Source organism: Kogia breviceps, chromosome 4 (genome assembly GCF_026419965.1).
Source record: "Kogia breviceps isolate mKogBre1 chromosome 4, mKogBre1 haplotype 1, whole genome shotgun sequence".
Lineage (NCBI taxonomy): Eukaryota > Metazoa > Chordata > Mammalia > Artiodactyla > Physeteridae > Kogia > Kogia breviceps.
In genome coordinates, this window is record NC_081313.1 from 168,654,860 (window position 1) to 168,674,479 (window position 19,620).

At 58.8% G+C, this 19,620-nt stretch overlaps 1 protein-coding gene across 2 annotated transcripts in view; it reads right to left on the reverse strand.

Moving 5' to 3' along the window:
* The window catches only part of NOTCH3 (notch receptor 3), a 33,151-nt gene extending 15,758 nt beyond the window's left edge, over window positions 1-17,393 (reverse strand). The window contains exons 1-24 of one of the 2 annotated variants that reach the window (XM_059063205.2): window positions 17,223-17,393; window positions 14,522-14,600; window positions 11,137-11,279; window positions 10,719-11,057; window positions 10,504-10,626; window positions 10,193-10,426; window positions 9,398-9,553; window positions 9,125-9,310; window positions 8,385-8,498; window positions 8,028-8,141; window positions 7,232-7,465; window positions 7,001-7,111; window positions 6,326-6,518; window positions 6,099-6,250; window positions 5,751-5,864; window positions 5,145-5,300; window positions 4,008-4,233; window positions 3,398-3,599; window positions 3,045-3,198; window positions 2,482-2,666; window positions 1,733-1,865; window positions 1,388-1,645; window positions 1,188-1,306; window positions 181-746 (exon numbers count right to left, since the gene is read on the reverse strand). In XM_059063205.2, the coding sequence (XP_058919188.1) occupies window positions 181-746; window positions 1,188-1,306; window positions 1,388-1,645; window positions 1,733-1,865; window positions 2,482-2,666; window positions 3,045-3,198; window positions 3,398-3,599; window positions 4,008-4,233; window positions 5,145-5,300; window positions 5,751-5,864; window positions 6,099-6,250; window positions 6,326-6,518; window positions 7,001-7,111; window positions 7,232-7,465; window positions 8,028-8,141; window positions 8,385-8,498; window positions 9,125-9,310; window positions 9,398-9,553; window positions 10,193-10,426; window positions 10,504-10,626; window positions 10,719-11,057; window positions 11,137-11,279; window positions 14,522-14,600; window positions 17,223-17,337 (4,406 nt within the window). In that variant the 5' untranslated portion in view covers window positions 17,338-17,393. The remainder of the gene's footprint in view (window positions 1-180; window positions 747-1,187; window positions 1,307-1,387; window positions 1,646-1,732; window positions 1,866-2,481; window positions 2,667-3,044; window positions 3,199-3,397; window positions 3,600-4,007; window positions 4,234-5,144; window positions 5,301-5,750; window positions 5,865-6,098; window positions 6,251-6,325; window positions 6,519-7,000; window positions 7,112-7,231; window positions 7,466-8,027; window positions 8,142-8,384; window positions 8,499-9,124; window positions 9,311-9,397; window positions 9,554-10,192; window positions 10,427-10,503; window positions 10,627-10,718; window positions 11,058-11,136; window positions 11,280-14,521; window positions 14,601-17,222) is intronic. The other variant, XM_067032352.1, reaches the window with a different exon arrangement.
* Window positions 17,394-19,620: the final 2,227 nt, after the last annotated feature.

Here is a 19,620-nt window from a genome sequence, read left to right on the forward strand (position 1 = left end):
CATGGATGGGCAGACGGTACACCAAGAAACAGATGGGTCAAGTGAAGGGACGACCCAACAGACAGATTAAGGATTGACTGACAGACCAAGGCAAACGGATGGGCAGATAGAGAGGCAGGGCCCATGGATGGTCAGATGTGACACACGGACAGACAAGACACAGAGTGAGGACCGGCTCACTTGCAGGTGCGCTCCCGGCCTCCCGCGCGGCAGTCGAAGTTGTCGTAGAGGCAGGCGGGCGAGCTGCAGGCGGGGTCGCAGCGGCTATTGTTGAAAAGGAGCCAGCACTGCAACGCCGCGCACTGCCGCCAGGGGTCGCTCACGCTCAGCGAGCAGTCGCCGCCGTCCCAGCCGCAGCCTGGGCTGTTGCACTCTCGGTCACAGCGCTTGTCGCCGCTTTTGGCCTCGCAGGCGGCTCTCGGGCAAGACGGCTCCTCGGGGGCCTCGGGCACCGCTGCAGGCATCTCACAGCGCGGCCCAGCCCAGCCTGGCGCGCACGCGCAGCGGAAGAAGGGCGCCAGCGTCTCCGGGCGGCAGGAGCCCCCGTGGAGGCAGGGGGAGGTCACGCAGCTGGCATTGGCGGCTCCCAGTGGTGACCCCCGGGAACCCCGGCAGGCGGGACCCGACAGCCCCGGGGGGCAGGCGCAGCGCGGTCCACGGACCGTCTGCTGGCACGGGACGCCCACCGGGCACTGCAACTCCCAGCAGGAACGTGCCACCCGCTCGCAACGCGGGCCCCAGAAGGGCTGTGGGTTGGGTGGGGGAAAAGGAGAGAAAAAAAAAAAGTGCGGGGGCAGGGGATGGAAGGAGAGAAGGGGAGGAGACAGAGAGGAAGGAGGGAAAGAGAAATGGAAGGGTGGACAAGAGGATTGAGGGTTGAAGGGGGAGGGAGAGGGAAATATGGGGGATCAGGACTTGGGAAAGGTTGGCCCTCCAGTCTCCCCAGGTCTGGCTCAACCTCTCCCTCTTGGCACTGGAGCCCCACCTTGCAGGTAAGCCCAGCCTTCCCCAAGAGGCCACAACTCCAAATTCCAGAGGGACACACACACACAAACACACAACCTCCAGGTAATTTCAACATTTCCCAGAAACCCCATCCATCTTCTCCCCTAAAGCCACACCCTCCCATGAGGGCACACTCCCACTCCTCTCCCAGAGACCTTGATGTGAGTGTCCACCCCACCTACCGGGACACAGTGGCAAGAGAAAGTCAGAGCTCCCCCAGAGCCGGGGCTGGGATGGCATTGGCCTCCATGCTGGCATGGCTGCGACTCACAGGGAGACAAGACAGTCTGACAGTGGGGACCTGGGCAAGCAGAAGCACGTGGATCAGCCACAATGGGGAACATAGGCAGGCTCGCGGGCCAGCCCCCTCTCCCGTGCTTACCTGTGAAGCCGGCATGACAAAGGCAGCGGAAGCCCCCACCTGGGTCCTGCAAGCAGTCCCGGGTATGTGCCGCATGGCAGGCACCTGGACGACACTCATTGATGTCCGCCTCACAGCGCAGGCCGGTGTATCCCGGGGGGCAGGTGCAGCGGAAGCCACCCACCAGGTCTACACAGGTACCATTATGCAGGCACCGGGGGCCCGGGTCCAGGGGTGGGCCTGGGCCACAGTCATCCTCATTAATCTCGCAGAGCACACCTAGGGGAAGGGGGCGGGTTGGGAGCAGTCAGGAGCGGTCAGAAACCCAGCCTCCCGTCCTGTCCCCCAACCCTGACACTGGCCTACCCAGCGTTCCTGGAGGACACGAGCAGAGATAGCGGGCCACAAGGTCAATGCAGATGCCCCCATGCTGGCAGGGCTGGGAGGCACACTCGTCCATGTCATCCTCACAGTTGTCACTAGTGTAGCCAGCTGGACACTGCGGTGGGGGTGAGGCAGGGACCCACTCAGCCCAGAGAGACACAGATACTCGCCATGAAGATACAGAGACTCCCAGTGCAAAAGGACACATGCAGTCATCCAACACACAGAGACATGCCCAGTGTGCAGAAACACACACACACACACAACCAGTACATGGAAACAGACCCAGTACATGGAAACACACCCAGACATGGAAGGACACGCAGGCACAAGGGCTACAGATACACTCTGTGCAAAGGGACACACACAATACAAATGCACAAGACAGACCCACAGGAAAAACACCCAGATACCCAGATACACAAGACACACACAACCAGAGATGCACGTTCAGACACTGGCACATGCATTCATATGCAAAGAGACACCATGCACAGAGACATACAAAGATATGTCCAAGAAACAACCAAAGAAGTACACCCAGACAGAGAGAGACACCCTAAGATCTACCCAGAATGACACCCACAAAGATATACCCAGAGTCACAGAAGCAAAAATGCAGACATGCCTAGAGAGAGACACCACACCAGGCTATAGACACACAGAAATGTGTAGCCAGACCCACCCAGGAGTGACTAGCTCCCCTGTCCCCTCCACTGGGCGCTCCTTACCTCGCACACATAACCTCCCATGTAGCCTCGGCAGGTGCCCCCATGCTGGCAGGGCTGGGCCAAGCAGGGGTCCGCCTCCCGCTCACAGTGACTGCCTGTGTGGCCCTCTGGGCACACGCAGTGGTGGGTGCTGTCCGTGTCCACACACTGCCCACCAGCCTGACACAGCTGCTCCACAGGCACCCCTGGGCAGAGGAGAGCGGCGTCAGGCAAGCTCCCTCCTCCCGGCCCATATCATACACAGCACCACCCAACACCCCCAACTAGCTTCAGTCACCAAGGTCTCACCCACACTCTGTCAGGTTGTCACACATCCCCTGAAACTGACACGCACACACCTTCGAAGCTCACGCCAGCGAGGTCACACACAGCGTTGCAGACATCCTGGTTGTCTCATGGTGATAGGCACACACCCACCCTTGTCCTGGCCAGCTGTCACAGAGTCACATATCCCCACCACGTCTACATGCTCTGTTGCACTCTCGTTCGGCTCACACCACCAGGAAGTATGTGCATACACACCCTCCCAAGCCCCCCAAACCCAGTCACGCGCACCCCCTCACCGATTTGGGCTGCGGCCTCTCTGCAGGGTAGACTCTGGATGTCGCAGAGGCGGCCGCTCCATCCCGGGGGGCAAAGGCAGTAGAAAGAGGCCCCGGTCCGGGCACAGTGGCCCCCATTCTGACAAGGCGTGCGGCTGCACCAGTCTACCGGCGTCTGGAAAGGAAGGCCACAGTGTCCGCTCTTGGGGACCCTTGAAAACGGACCCAGCTTCTCCTCCAGAGTCCTCCACAATACCTCTCCAGATTCCTCCCCCAGGATCCAGGCAGGCTTCCCAATCAGAGTACCCAGCAGGCCCCTCCCTCAGACTATCCTTCTAGACTCCTCCCCAAAGACTCCAGTGACCCCCACCCACCTGGCACTGCGTGCCGGTGAAGCCCTCAGGGCAGGCACAGCGGAAGCCGGGGTGGGCGGCAGTGCAGACGCCCCCGTGCAAGCAGGGTCGCGAGAGGCAAGGGTCGGCCTCATGTTGGCAGTGTGCGCCAGTGTAGCCCAGGCGGCACAGGCAGCTGAACGAGTTCACACCATCCACGCAGGTCCCGCCATTGAAGCAGGAGCTGGAGGGAAAGGAGGGGTGCGTCAGGCCCCGCCCCCTCGAAGGCCCCACCCTCCTTCATGGGCACCTCCTAGCTTTGAGTGGGCAAAACCCCTTCCCCAAGGAGAAGCTGCAGTCCCAGCAGAGGCCCCTCCCCGTCCTGTCCCTTAGCCCCGATATACCAGGTACTTCTGGGCTACGTGGAAGCCACGTGGAGACCCCACCCTGGTCTGGCCTGGCTCCCTCAGGGACCAGGGTACCTAAGGTGACCTCCCAACAGATGGCCTGCCCCTTCCCGGACACTAACCCATCAGGCGTCAGAGTCCTGAGGTGGGTGCCAAGCCAAAACTCCCCTTGTCCCCCCACTCCTCAGGTCCCACTCCCCATCCGATGCCAAGGGTCCCTGACTCCCAGGACAGGCCCCACCCACCTGGGGCTGCAGTCAGGTAGGTCCTGCTCGCAGAGGAAGCCTCCATAACCCGGCGGGCAGGTGCAGGTGAAGGAGGCCACGTGGTCTGTGCAGGTGCCTGGGCCGCAGGGGCTGCTCAGACACTCATCCACATCTCCGGCACAGCGGGGGCCAGCAAAGCCAGGTAGGCAGGAGCAGGAAAAGGAGCCCACTCCATCCTGACATAAGCCACCATTCAGGCAGGGGTCTATGGTCAGAAAGGAGGAGGTCTGGTCACACACCTCGCCCCCTGTCAGTCCAGCCTGACCTGGCCATGTCTTGTGTAGAGGGGAATTAGGAGAAAACCAGGCTTAATTGGGAGGGGCACATTTGGCCAGGGGGATCAAACTCTGTCCCCTCTGTGGCCTCACCCCCTCCCTTATCTGGAAACCTCGCCCATGTGGAAGGGGGGAGGGTTTGGAGAAGCCAAAAACAGGTCCCCATGAGCTGCCAAGTACTAGTTGTGTCTGCTTAAGTCCTGGGCTCAGCACAGGAGGTCTCCTCCAGACCTGGGCTAGCCAGTAAACTGGCCACTGACCACAGGTGGCTCTTGAGCCCTTGACATGTGGCTAGTCCAATTTGAGATGTACTGTAAGCATAAAACAGACACCAGATTTCAGATTGTGAAGACTCAGTATGAAAAAAAAAAAAGAATGTAAAATATCTCCATAATTTTAAATTGATTATACTGAAATGATAATATTTTAATGTATTAGGTTAAATAAACCTGTTTTTGTTTGCTTTGTTTACTTTTTAACGTGGCTATTAGAGAAAATTTAATTCATATGTGGCTTGCATTATTTGTCCATTGAGCAGTGCTCCTGGAGACTCCCTAGGGGCCTGTTACCTCATACTTTACACACAATCCTAACTTGCTTGCTGCCAGAAGCAATCTATATAGGCTTCAGAGTCCTCTCCCAGCCCATCCCTCTACTTGCTGCATGACCTTGGGCAAGTCACTTAACCTCTTTGGGGCCTCAGTTTTCATGAGCAAAATGGGGAAAGTAAGATAACTCTGAAGATGAAATGAAAACACAGCACTAGGCACATGCAGGGGCTTGATGAACCTGTTCCCTAGGTCAGCACCGCCCCCCCAACCAAGAGCTCCCTTGAACTCACTGGGGTCACAGTCATCGATGTCCTGATCACAGGAAGGGCCACTATAGCCCTCGTGGCAGGTACAGCTGAAACTCCCTGCCAGGTTGGTGCAGGTACCATGGGGACCACAGGGTGAGGGGCCAGCACACTCATCCACGTCCTGCTGACATCGTGAGCCTGGGGGTGGGGGGTAAAATAACACACCGGGTTAGAAGGCGCAGGGTAGGGCCTGAGGGTACCTGGCACTCAGGAAGAAACTGAAGGCCGAGATGGATGACGGCGAGAACAGTTTGCCTCTGGGCATTTTGCACAGACTGTTCCAGAACCGCCTTCTCCTTGTTTCAGAGGGTGGCGAATGCATTCTGTGACTGAGGTCTGCTCCTCCAGGCTGTCCCCAAAACTCTCAGCCTGATTCCTAGCTTCCCCAACCCCATAGCCCTTCCTCTTCTTCTGAACTGACCACATAGGCTGCAAGTGTCTGTGTCTAGCTCTGTTTCTTCCCAGAAGGAAGCTCCCCTAAAAGGCAGGGCCAGGAGTGACTCCCTCTCTGGGTCCCCAGCATCACCCTGTATGGAGCAGGTTGCAAAGGAGGTGAGGGAGAGGAAGAGGAAGAAGCAGCTGATGTACCTTGCCAACCAGGGGGGCAGGAGCAGACAGCCAGCTGGCCAGGGGCAGACTCACAGTAGCCCCCATGCTCACAGGGATTTGGGGTGCAGGGGGACAGCAGCTCACACTGACGGCCTGTAGTGGGCAGGCAGAGTGAGACAGTCTTGAGAGATTCCATTTTCCCATCTCCCCCCCACAAGGTCCCCACCTTGATACCCACTTCCCAAGCTCCTGGGTAGGGATGGGAGAGGAAAAAAAGGGGGGGGGGCGGTGTATAAATGCAGAGAAGGAAGGGAGAATGGAACAGAAGGGAAATGAGAAGGAAGAAGGGAGGAGGCAGCCCTGGGGAGGGAAAGTGGGGACACGCACCCTGGACACCAGGGGGACAGGTACAGCGGAAGCCCGTTCCATCACTGGTGCAGGTGCCACCTGCCCAGCAGGGATGGGATTCACAGGCATCTCGAGCGAGGCTCTGACTGCACTGAGGGCCACTCCAGCCAAGCTCACACACGCAGCGGAACCTGAAGGGGGAGGCAGTCAGGGCTGGCAGGAGGGCAGGGAAGCAGTGGGGATCAGGGGATGGGGAGAGGCCTCACCCTCCAGGTGCGTCGTGGCAGACGCCATGACTGCAGGGTTCTTGGGCGCAGGGATGGCTTGGGGGAAGACAGAGCGGGGGCAGGGAGCCAGGTGGGCAGAGGCATTGGAAGCCATTTTCACCATCCACGCAGGAGCCCCCCTCACCGCATGGGCTGGACGCACACTCGTTGATCTCCACGTTGCAGAGAGGCCCTGGGGAGCAGGCAGACAACCTCGTCCCAGAACGAGGATAGCCGAGCCTACCGGGGAGGGCCAACCTTGCCCCATTTAGCAGAGCCACACCCTTGAGCAAGGACAATCTCATTTGTTTCACAACACATCATCTCTTGTGCAAATTAGGATACCCACCTCCTCAACCCAGAGGTACCTTGCCCCAAATCATCCTTGTCCCCAAACTTATATGAAATCACTTTCATTTCCACCAAGGGTTACCCTGGCCCCACTCAGAAACACCTCAAGCCCTGAGTCTGAACACCTTCCTGTATGTTCCAGGATAATCGTGAGCTAATATGGGGATAACACGCCAATGAGAGAAAGCGCTGTCTCAGGGCAAAGCGTGGATAATCTCGTTGGACCAGAGTGTGCAAAGAGAGGGGCAAAACCTGCCCAAGAAAGATGGGTGATTTCACCCTCACCCTATAAAGACCTCCATTCCACGGCAGCCACTTGCCCACCTGTGAAGCCAGGCTGGCAGACACAGTCATAGCGGTTGATGCTGTCCCGGCAGATTCCAAAGGTGCAGGGGTTGCTAGCACAATCATCAATGTTCACCTCACAGTTGACACCTGGGGAAGGGGAACAGGACAGGGATTGCCACCACTGTGCCCTACAAGGAGCACCATTCCCGAACCCTCTGTGTCCTACCAGATGTACTGTTTCTGCCCCAGCCCAGCCCCCGGCCCCACCTGTGGTGCCGGGAGGGCAGCGGCAGAGGTATTTGTCCACCAGGTCTAGGCATTTGCCACCGTGGCGGCAGGGCTGGCTTCGGCACTCGTCCACCTGGCTTTCACAGCGCGTGCCGGTGTAGCCCGGGGCACAGGCGCACGAGAAACTGGCGATGCCATCCACACAGCGCCCATGGTGGCATGGGTCTGGCGAGCAGTCATCCACGTTGTGCTCACACACCGTGCCCTCGAAGCCTGCGGGGACAGAGGGTCAGGCTCCGCCCACTGGCCAAGGTCCTGCCCACAGCCGAGGCTTCTGCCCAATCCTGGCTCAGCTCTACCTCAGGCCCAGCCCATCGAGCCAACAGGAGGCGGGCTCAGTTCAGGCCCTGCCCCTGAAGGTAGCTCCATTCCATCCAGCTACAAGCTCCAAGACTCGTCCCTGGCCAGGACCCCACCGCAGTTAAATCCCACCCCTAGCGTGACCCTGCTTCCAATCCTTACACTGTCAGCCCTGATTTGCCTCACCCTCCACTGGAAATGGGGACACATGGGAGGTGCCTGGGGATGTAGGGGGTCGGACCCCACCCCTCCAGTTAAGTGCACACCTATCCTGCTAGACCCTTTGGCCTCACCCCCAGCCTTACCTCTGCTTGGGTCCGTCATTGGCTCCGCCTCCTGGCTCTTTCATTGGCCCTGCTGAGGTCCTGCCTTGCTGCAGCCCTGCCCCCAACTTTTCCCCAAGGTAATTATTGGCCCCTTCCTCCACTAGCCCCGCCTCCAGATTCTTGCCAACTTGTCACTGGCCCTCCCTCACCCTCTGCGCAGCGGCACTCATAGCCATCCGGCTGGTCCACGCACTTGGCTCCATTCCGGCAGGGTGTGCTGGCACATTCATCCACGTCCAGCTGACACATAGCCCCGCTGAAGCCTGGAGTGGGGGATGTGGGAGGAACAGAGGGCCAGATAGGGTCAGAGCAGTCACCCCTCACCAGAGCTGCCTTGTTTGGGTGGGGAGTCCATTTACTTAGTTTTAAATTAATTTCAGTGTTTTCCATAAGGTGGTTTCTGTTATGATAGGTAACCACTAACAGGGTCTTATAAGCTCCCATCCTGGAGCCTTTGCCCCTTCAGAGATTCGTCTGTTTCAGGCTCCCTGGCCCAAAGTCCTCACCCGAGGGGCAGGTGCAGCTGAAGCCATTGACTCTGTCCTTGCAGACCCCGCCGTTGACACAAGGGCTGCTCTGACACTCGTCCATGTCCACCTCGCAATAAGTGCCTGTGAAGCCTGGGGGTAGAGTGAAGGGGATTAGGGCAATGGGGGTTAGCTTCTGGTCTGAAGGGAGAGCAAGGGGGGACATACCCCCTTCCCACTTACAGACAGTTCCCCTGAGCCTTGGCCTTGCCGCCTCCCAACCCTAGATTCAGTTTTTAGACTCAGGCTGGACCTTCATTCAGCTGTGGCCCCAACTGGTTCAAGGCTTATGAGACTCCATATGGTCCTTGCCTTCAGACCAGCCCTTGCCCTCTCCAGTCCTCAGACTATGTCTTGTCCCCAGGTCCCAGCCTCAGGGCCCACCATAGCCTTGTGCCCAGCCTCAATCCCACCCCCACCCCCCGCATCAGTGCATTTCTGCCTGCAGACCCCGCCTTGATCACTCCAGACCGTCGTCCTGCCCTCATGTCATTGCCACCCCATAGTGTCCAGACTCCACTCCCAGCCCATCTGAGGTTCCGCCGACTCCACTTGACCATGCCTGCAACCTTGCACAAGATTCTGCTCTGGCTCCGCCTCCACCTCATCCCAGGCTTCAGCCTCACCGTCCCAGCTCCCTCTCCTGCCGGCCCTGCCTGAGGCTTTTCTCACCCCGCCTCCCCACCTCAGGCCCCGCCCCAGCCACGCCCACTACACACCTGCCATGCAGATGCAGGTAAACTGGCCTATGCGGTCGAGGCACGTGGCCTGGTTTCGGCAGGGGCCGGAGAGGCACTCATTGACATCGGTCTCGCAACGCGGACCAGTGTAGCCACGGCCGCACTGGCATAGGAATGAGCCCTGTGTGTTCACGCACCGGCCCAGGTGCTCACAAGGGTTGGCACCTGTGCAGGAGTCACAGCGGGTGTAGGTGTGGGCAGCTGACAACAGCCTCTCCCCTCCGTCCCTACTCTCAGACAGCGCCCCCTCACCGATGGAACACTCATCCACATCCTGGTCACAAGCCCCGCCTGTGAAGCCAGGTGGACAGGTGCAGATGGCCCTGCCGTTCACCGGGTTCGTGTCGCAGATGGCATCCTCGTGACAGGGATTGCTGACGCAGGCATCATCCAGATGACACAGAAGTCCTGGGAAGGAGTAGGTAGAGGTCAAGGGCAGATATCCCCCCCAGCTCTGCCCAAAGCTCCCACACCCCCAAATATGGTTTTGTGTTCTGTTTTTTGTTTTTACTAACCAGCATTGTATTTAGTAGCTATTTTCCCCCCAATCATTTATTATGAAAAGTTCAGACATAAAAAAAGGTTATTCATATACCCACCTCCTAGATTCAACTATTGTAAGATGTATCTATCTTTTTTTTGAACCATTTGAAGTTGGAAACATCCACATATTGTTTTTAAATCTATTGATTCTTTTTCTGATTATAAAAAGGTCCTACCGTCCAGTCTTTGCTTCTGCAGTACCCTCTGTCTGACATACCCTTCCCTCCATTTCCAAGTCCCCGTCCCAAACACCTTCTCTGACCTTTGCCACTTCCCTTTGGACTTTTTCCCCTCTCTTTCTCAGTCACAGTTTAGCTCTAAATTCCCATGGGTTTTGCCCTGGACTGTTTGCCAGCATCCTCCCAGGCCTCTCCCAGGCTTATCCTTCGCCCCAAGTCTAGCTTCCAGCATAATCATTCTAATACTCAAGTCAGACTCCATCCTTGCCTCTACTCAAGAACCATCAATGGCTCCCTGCTGCCTACAGGGAAAACAGCCACTCACCAGTTTTGCCCATGGGGCAGGCACAGTAGAAGGAGGCCACACGGTCATGGCAGGTGGCCCCATGGAAGCACACGGCCGTGGCACAGTCATCAATATTCTGACTGCAGCTCTCGCCTGTCCAGCCATTGACACACACACAGCTGTGGCCACCCAGTGTGTTGAAGCAAGTGCCCCCATTGTGGCACGCGTTGGGCTGCAGCTGACACTCGTCCACGTCCTCTGTACAGAACTGGCCTGTGGCACACAGATGCACCAGTCTAGTCACCTGGTGCGTGCCCACCCAAGGTCTTCCCTCTAGCCCCCCTGCTCACCTGTCCACTCAGGAGGGCACTGGCAGTTGTAGGTGTTGACACCATCCACACACGTCCCCCCATTTAGACATCGGTGCCCTGGACAGTCGTCCACATTCACTTCACAGTTCTGGCCCTCGAACCCTAGCATGGCGGAAGGAAGCAAGGATGGTCATTGCCAGGCTGGCCTGCTGTCCCCCCACCTCTGCTGCCTCCCTTAGGTACAGCTCCCTCACCAGGAAGGCAGGCACAGTCATAGGTGAGGTCGCCACTCTGTCTGCAGGTGCCCCCGTTACGGCACGGCGAGGGGGCACAGGCCACTGAGGGGCTCTCACACAGTGGCCCGGTGTAGCCAGCTGGGCACTGGCAGCGGAAGGAGCCAGGTGTGTTGACGCAGGTGCCGCCGTGGCGGCAGGGTCCGCCCATCCGGCACTCATCCACGTCGCTTCGGCAGCTGCGGCCCTGGTAGCCAGGTGGGCAGGAGCAGACGTAGCGGCCATCGGACCCCACCGAGCAGCGGGCACCATGGGCACAGGGGCTGCTGAGGCAGGGGTCTGGCAGGGAGCAGTCTGGGCCTGCAAGGAACCAGAAAGGGTGAGCCTGGGCTGACCACACCCTCGCCTGCCTCAGGCTCCCTTCCAGACGCTCCCTTACCTCGGAAGCCACGGGGGCAGCGGCAGGAGAACCGGGCGGTGCCTGCCACCACCGAGCTCTGGCAGACACCATGGCCAGCACAGGGGCCGGAATGGCAGGGGTCTTCCAGCTGACACCGGTCACCCACCCAGCCTGGTGGGCACCTGTGGGCAGAAATGGCTTGGTGGGGAAAGTGAGGGCAGGACAGCCCCAAACACAGAGATATGCACAAGAAAGACAAGAAACACACACGCAAACAAACACGCACACTCATTCATCCATGCAACAAATATTCCCTGAGCACCTACTATGTTCTTAGCAATAGGAATACAGCAGCAAACACAATTAAAGTGGTCCCTACCCTCTTGATGTTCACAGCCAGGTCCGGCAAAAAGAAGATATACAAATAATGAATAAACAACATGCCGGGGTGGGGCAGTGGTGAGGGCCATGAAAGATGTAGTGGGTTGAGTGGTGGCCCCAGAAAAGTTATGTCCATGTCCCAGAACCTGTGACTGTGACCTTATTTGGAAAAAGAGATGTAATTAGTGATGTAATTAAATGATGGATGTCAAGATGAGATCACCCTGGATTATCCAGGTGGGCCCAAAATTGAGTTACAACTGTCCTTACTTACAAGTAAAAGGCAAAGGGAGATTTGAGAGAAAGAGAAGGCCATGTGAAGAGACTGGAGGAACACCTGGAGGTTCTAGAAGCTGGAAGAGGGAAGGATGGACTCTCCGCTAAAGACTTTGGAGAGACTGTGACTGCCAATACCTTGATTTCAGACTTCTGGCCTCCAGAACTGCCAGAATAAATTTCTGTCGGTTTCAACCACTCAGTTTGTGGTAACTTGTTACAGTAGCCACAGGAAACTAAGACACAGGATAAGGAGGATAGAGTGATGGGGGTGGGGAAAAGGCACACAGTGAGGGAGGGGGTCATGGGGCTGTGTAGGGAAGAGTAGAGGAAACGGGGAATGCAGTCTCAGATTCCCAGGCACACACAGACAGACCCCAAAATATACACAGATACACAGAAGGACACACCAACACGATGTGTTGCCCTGGCAAATACTCAGATACCAACCCATAGCCTCATTCACAAATATGGACTCGCACATGGACAGGCAGGGGAACCCCCACCAATCCTCAACTCCTTTCCTGGGGGCACATACAACCCTTCCTTCCGTTGCGGGGAGGAGGTGGCCACCAACGCTGGCGCCCTCTTGTTGGAGGAAAAGGTCCTTCAGCCTGCAGCCCCCTCCAAACCCACCAAGGCAACTTTGAATGTGCGGGTAAATATGGGGGTTGGTCTTAAGACCAGAAACTTCCAGACGGTGGAGTCAGAGGGAGGGGCTTGGAGAGACAAGAGGGTCCAGGCCCGGCCCCTGACGCTACCCACCCCTCGCGCCGGTTCCTACTCTGGCTTGTGCAGGTCGCTCGGGGCTAAACTTAAGTAGCTGACTCAGTCTTTAGCGTCACCCACAAGATCCCCTCACCCCGGACCCCACTGAAACAAGTCGGGGCACGGCCGGGTGCAGATGGTGTAAGAAGGGGAGAACCCAGCTCCCAAGCGCCCTCTCCCAAGGCCCTCAGGACAAGGACTGCAGCCAAGACAGCAAGCCGGGAGCGGAAGTGCTGCTCTGGGCGAGAACTGCGCACCGCCCCCCGCCCACGTCAGGCCGGGCGTGGCCGCGCGGCCCCCTCCCGGAGCCCCGGGCGAGTTCCCACGCTCTGCGCCCCGCGCCCCTGCCGACCGGTCTGGCTGGTTCCAGCTTCGCCCGCGCCCCGCCCAACCGCCTGTGCTTTGCGGGAGACGAGCGGGGGCAGGGGTGTGTGTGTGTTGGGGGGGAGCACGGACTTGGCGGGGTGGACTGGCTGGGGAGGCGAGCACTAAGAGATAGGGACAAGGGTTTGAGAGCCTACTTTGAAGGAGACAGTTGGGGGATCCATGGAGGGGTGACAGATTGGGGCGACCCCGAAAGGACACGAGTATTTGGAACCTTGAAGGTGACTGGAGGTGGGGGGCATGGGGAGTGCTTTCCACGGCCCAGGTCTGGGGACTGAGCTCTCTCCACTCCGGGCGATCCGGGCTCCGGGCCGCCGCGCGGGCCGGTGATTCACCTGTCGAGGGGCGGGGCAGCCGCGGGCGCATTCACCTGTCGGCAGCATTCCGGGCGCGGAGCTCCAAACGCAGGCGCCCGGCCACGCGGCTCCGCCTCCCAGTTGAGCAGCTTTAGGTAAGGTCCCACTTTAACCCCGACTCCCACCGTCCCAACCCGAGGAACCCGCTCAACCAGGCTAAGACCCCCACCCAGGTGAGCCACAGTGGTGCTCCAAAGTGCGTGTGTAACTTCAAAGGGGCTCTAATGTCAACCCAGACCACCCAGCTTGGACCTGACACACATGTTGCTGAATAAATGGATACATTAATGAATCGATCAACGGCTACTGGGTGAGCTGCTTTTACTAATGATAATATTATAGAAAGAAACCAAGCATGTCCCCATAACCTTGAGAGGTTCCACCTTATGGCACCTATTTCCTGTGTCCCTACCATTATTAATAATGATAATCCCATTTATTAAGCATTTACTATATGCCCAACACTATGCTGATTTCACCATATGAAGGGTCTCAATCTTTACAATCAACCCCATAAAGGAGGGAACTATTATTGCCCCATTTTCCAGATGCAAAAACTAAGGCACAGAGAGCTCAAAGCACTTGCTTTGAGCCCAGAATTCAAACTGAGTTCTGTCTGCCTCTGCTCAGCAATTTCCCAGGCCCTGCCCTGCTCCCCCAACCCTCTGTCTTTCCTTGAATTATCCAACATTGCATTTTGGGGGCCCCTTCTGGTCACAAGCCAGGGAGAAGCACCCTGTGTCACAGATCAATGAGGTTCAGGGAGGAGAAGTGACTCACTCAAGGTCATACAGCAAGAAAGTGGCAGATCAGGGCTCTTGTGTCCCCACCACTAAATCTTGAGATGTGGGAACATGCAGATGCTGTACCCACTACTACCAAGCCGCTGTCGCTAGTGCCTGAAAATTTGTTGATTGAATAACTACCTGTCCATCAGGGGATTTACACAAGACCTCAGGCAGCAGAGAATTCTGTGAAGTTGGCGTTGGTGGGCCCATTTTCCAGACTGGGACACTGGGGCTTAAAGAGTTTTAAGTCTCAGGCCATCAGCAACATGATGTGGGATTTGAACCCAGGCCAGGCAGATTCCAGAGCCTCTGCTCCTAACTCTACTGCATTCAGTGGGGAAACAAGGGGTTGCCCAAGCCACACACATGTAGGAAGTGGTAGAAGCATCTGTGATGAACACAGAGGCAGGGGGAGAAGACAGACCGCCTCCCCGGACAGGGCCCACTGATGGCTCAGAGCCAGGCACTCACAGGCAGGCAGCCTCCCGGGAGGGCAGCTGGGTGCAGCGACCTCCATTCGCACACGGGCTTCCATCCAGGCAAGGGGGCGCTGGGTAGGGGTGAAAGAAGGTGGGGGTGTCAGGAAGGCACCCAGGAACCCCAGCCCGGAGTGAGACTCCCTCCTTTCCTCCGCCAGGCAACAGCTGCGCCAGGCTGGGGGTGTCTCTGCGAGTGCCGGGAGCCCCCCATCCACAGTTCCCACGGCCCCCCGCCCTGGCCCCAGCTGTTAGGGCTGCAGCTGTCCCTGCCAGGCCGAGCCCTGGGAACCACAAGGCAGGGGCAGGCAGGAGGAGGGGCCGACTTATGCCAGATGTGGGCTCTCAGAAGCTGCCAGAATGGGGGGGGGGTGCTAAGGCAGGAAGTGAGGGTGCTGCTGAGTGTTGAAGGGAGGTCTGGGACTGTGTGCCAGATCCTGGGGTTGTGGAGGGGGCAGTGGCGGGGAGTCCTAGGGGCATATGGGTCTTCCTTCCCCTGATGCTGGGCATCTACTCCAGCTGGGCAGGCCTGTGTGCTAGGTCTGGGGAGAGATGCCAAGGCATGTACTCCATGTGCCTCCAGCATTGGGTGTTGCAGGGATAGGGTTTGTATTGAAGGGAGGGGCAGCTGGCACAAGATGTGGGCTGCCCTGTCCAGCGTCACCATCCCTGAGGGCTGTGTCCCTCTGGGGTGTGGCACAGTCGAACTGTCCTGTCAGATGGGTCAGGGGCGTGGCGGGGTGTGAGCTAGTGGAGAATTGTGTGTGCCAGCAGGTGTGGGGCTGCTGTGTGCCTGTGTGTGCATGTATGAGAGGGGGGGGGAGGGAGAGGAAGAGGAAAATGAGAAAAACAGAGACAGACATAAAAGAGGAAACTAGAAGCAGGCAGACACAGAGAGAAGGAGATAGAGATGGACAGAGACAGATAAAGAGGGAGAGATAGAACAAATTAAGCTGGACATGGGAATGCACCAAACAGGCCTTCTGTCCCCTTCCTCAAGGGACAAGCAGACAGGACACCATTACCCAGACAGGAGCCTGTGGGTGTTTGTGAACTCACACTGGGGGCCACATGACACAAGCCATGGGTCCTGCTGAGCTGTGGGCCCTGTGAGCCACATGTGTGTTTGTGTGACCTGAATGGATGTAGAGATGTTTATAGACTGAAACTTTTTGTGTGTCCATGTATGTGAACTATGTATCTGGGTATAGAGCTGTATGTCTGTGTGTGACCTCTGTGTGCCTGGGTGTGTCTGTATATGGGTTGGATGTGCCCGTCTGTCTGCATGTGTGAGCTGGGTGTAGGCATGTCCTTGCATCTATGTGCATCTGAGTGTGTGCAGGCAGTGTGTGTGAGGTCTTGGGCTGGTGGTGCAGGGTATGTGTGATCATGTGTCACTGTATGTGCATGCGAGTGTGAACACGTGAGCTGTGTATGTCTGTGCCTTGTGTTAGCTGGGTGTATTCCTCTGCAGGTGTACTCTGTGCATGTGTGCGCATGCGCACGTCCGCATCTCTGCATGTGCGACCCAAGACTGTGTGTCCTGTGAATGTGTGACAGGCCATGTGGGTGTGCGCTGGCCTCGCGGGGGGGCGGCTGCTCCTGCCTGGTCCTGCCCCATCGACCCTGGGGCTGAGCTGGGGAGGCCCGTTTCCTCCCGCAGCCCCCACCCCTCCCAGTGCTGAGCCCCACGTTAGGGTCCAGAGACCCAGGGCCAGGGCCACTCGGCCCGCATCCCTTCCCAGCCGGCCAGGCCTCCCTTTACGGGGTGCGCCCCTGAAGCCCCGGCCCAGGCCCCGCCACCGTCCCGCTTTGTCTGGCAAAGAAAGCGCGAGGCTGGCCGGAGGGAGGGGGTGTCTAGACGGCGCGGCCATTGTCCCGGGCGGGGGAGGGGAGAGTGGGGAGGGGGAGGGGCGGGGCCCCCTGGCAGGCTGGGTAGGGGCTCGGGCTGCGGGGAGGGGGCGCCGGAGCCGGAGAGGAGCACGTGGGCTCGCGCCCCCTGCCCTCCCCTCCCTTCCCAAGGCGGGGACGGGGTCCCGGGGCCGTCCGGTCCCGGCAGCCAGGGGCGGGAGCTGGGCCGCGGGCGGGGGAAGGGGCGCGGGCGCAGCTCTGGCTCCAGCTCCAGCTCTGGGTCCGGGTCCGGGTCTTGCCGCGCTCCGGCCTGGGAAGTTTTCTCCGAGTTTAGAGCTCCGAGAACTTCGCGCCACCTCCCCGCCCCCCGCCCGGCCAGCCCTGCTCGGGGTGGGGTGGGGGGCTTTTGTGCGAGGGGTCCCCGACGTGGGGGTACTTGGGTTCCAATCGTGACCTTCCCAGGACTCCAGACGGGCGTAGGTTGTGAGAGAGCCCCAGATTCTTGGTTACCCACGCCCCCGCACCCACTCCCCCCGCGCTAATCTTGGTCCCCGCACCTCGAGCTCCCAGTCCTGGGCTCCTGTGTCCCTTCATTCCCAGCTCAGATCTCCCCTGGGCCCCAGTTCCTCGGGCTTCTGGGGTCCTGCCTCGCTCCCACTCCCAATTCTGGGTCCCTGCCCCCCGGGACTGCCACACAGTCCCCGGGCTCCTGCGCTCCCTGTCTCTGCGCTCTGGTCCTTGGTTCCCAGGCCCGCCAGCCCCAGACTCGGGGAAGCCTTGCACTCCGTTCTTACCCTTCCCCCACCCACTCACCCCATCCCGCCCGCCAGGTCCCGGCCCCTCACCTGCAGCCCCCGGCCCCGCTAGCAGTAGCAATAAGGGCAGCGTCCGCACGGACGGCAGGGGTGGCGGCGGCGACATCAGGCGACGGCGGCGGCGGCCCCGGGGCCCCGGCCCCATGGCGGCCGGCCGCGACCCTTCCTCCTCCCTCCTCCCTCCTCCCTCCTTCCCTGGGCTCCTGGCGCGTCCGGGGCCAGCCTCCGCGCCGCCAACTTCGCTGAAGTGAGACTGCCGGACAGCCCCGCCCCCAGCCCTGGGCGGCTCGCTCCGCCCCGGGGCCAGCCCTGAGCTCCCCCGCCCCCGGCCTGGCCTCCCGGGGTCCCTGCCCACCCTCCACCCACACAGCCTGGGACCCGAAGACCCTCTTGGAAACTCAGGCCAGCTATGCGGTGAGACGCGGGCCCAACCAGCGTGACAGACACACCCAGCCTCCTGAACATCCCCCCTGTTCCCCAACACCCATCCAGAGCGGGAGACACACACAGAGCCAGGACACAAACACAGATACTCCCCCAACCCCGACACCCCGAAACTGAAGCCAGGCACGTCCTGCAAGGCTCATGAACACACAGCCAGGATGCACAAATGCAGAGGCATGCACAGAGCTTCCTGGGGACTTAAAATCTGAAACATTCACAAACTCTAAACTCAGGCCCAGCCAGTCCTTGAGCCTTAGGCGATTTTTGCAGCCTCGGACCTCAGACACAAGCTAGGAGTCATGTGTGCTACCAAACACCCACAATCCTTACTCTCAGCCCTCCCTGAAAGCAACCCCTTCCTCCTCACTACCCTGTGTGAACCCCAAAAGTCCAACCCACCCCCCAGCCCCACCCCATACCCTACACAACTTTGCCAATCAGCCAGTCTTGCTCAATTTGATTAAACTGTCTTCTCCAAAATCAGTCATGCTGCAAAGCCACCCTGCACAGGGCTCTGTCCCTGTGGCAAGAATGGGGACCCCAGAAAGGCCCCAAGCCCAGCCCTAGAGAAGCTCTCAGTCTGGGGACGAAAAAAACCAGACACAGACACCCCCAGCACTGTGGGCTTAGGGCTGGGCTAGAGGGAGGGACGAGTCTGGGGAGGTCATGCAGAGGGGTCAGTGAGGGCTCTGCTGGGGGAGGGGGGGATTACTTATTCATTCATTCATTTATTCAACAAATAAATATAAAGCTCCAGCTCTATGTCCGGCTTTGTTCCAGAGGCTGGGGATACAGTTTCCTCCCCCAGGGAGGGCGTCACTGAGAAGGGTTCAGAGGGGCTCAGCCCAGAACTGGAAGAAAGACATCCCAGCAGAGACAGGTCTGCACCCAAAGGAGGGGGCAGAGTCAAGTCGGGAGGGAGGGGAGAGTGGGCAGCTCGGGGATTGGGATGGCCCTGAGGAGGAGGAGGAGGAGAACGAGGCCAGGCTGACCTGTAAGTATTTGGCTTGGTGATGAGGCTGCAGGGAGGAATGGGTTGGGGGTGAGGTGCTGAAACCGAGGAGCCTGAAGGTCACCCATGAGGCAGCTAAACACTGGGGCTAAGCATGGGGCACCAAGGTGGGAGACAGTCACAACTGACCAGGGCCCAGTATGGGAGATGACCCCCAGCCCTGCTGAGGCTGGCAGATAGCCCAGCCACAGGGGACAGGAACTGAGGATGTCCTGCCACTCTCAACTTATGAGTGCAACCTCCATCTGGGAGGAGAGCTATCTACCCATCTTATGGGTCAGCCCCCATGGGGGTGGGTATCTGCCCATCTTATGGTGACTTGCTGAAGGCTTTCTAGAGGAAGAGCTAAGATTTGAACCCAAGTCTGAGTGACTCCAGGCCACATGGAGTGAGAGGGGTGGGAATGGGGGTGGGGATTGGGCAGAGAAAAGGACAAAAGTTGCACAATAAGAAGGGCTTACTCACTGTGAGTGTGCTGAGTCAACAGGCCCATGCGGCAGGTGCCCCTTAAGTCCTTCCCATGCCCATTACCCCAGGAGGAAATCCAAGCCCCTCAGCCCTGCTTTCAGAGCCTTCAGACCCTCTCCAGCCCCTCCTGTTCCTCCTTCATCATCACACTGAGTCAAACTCCATCTTCACCCAGCAGGCTTTGCACTCTCATGGCCTTTGCTCAAGTTGTTCCTTCTGCCTGGGGCACCCAGCTAGTTAGAAGGACCCTTTTGCATTGCTTCCTCCCCAAGCAGGAACTCACAGCAGATGTGTTCTCTTTAAAAATGCATTTCAGGGCTTCCCTGGCGGTGCAGTGGTTAAGAGTCTGCCTGCTGATGCAGGGGACACGGGTTCGATGCATGGGACATGGGTTTGTGCCCCGGTCCGGGAAGATCCCACATGCCGCGGAGCAGCTGGGCCCATGAGCCATGGCTGCTGAGCCTGCGCGTCCGGAGCCTGTGCTCCGCAACGGGAGAGGCCACA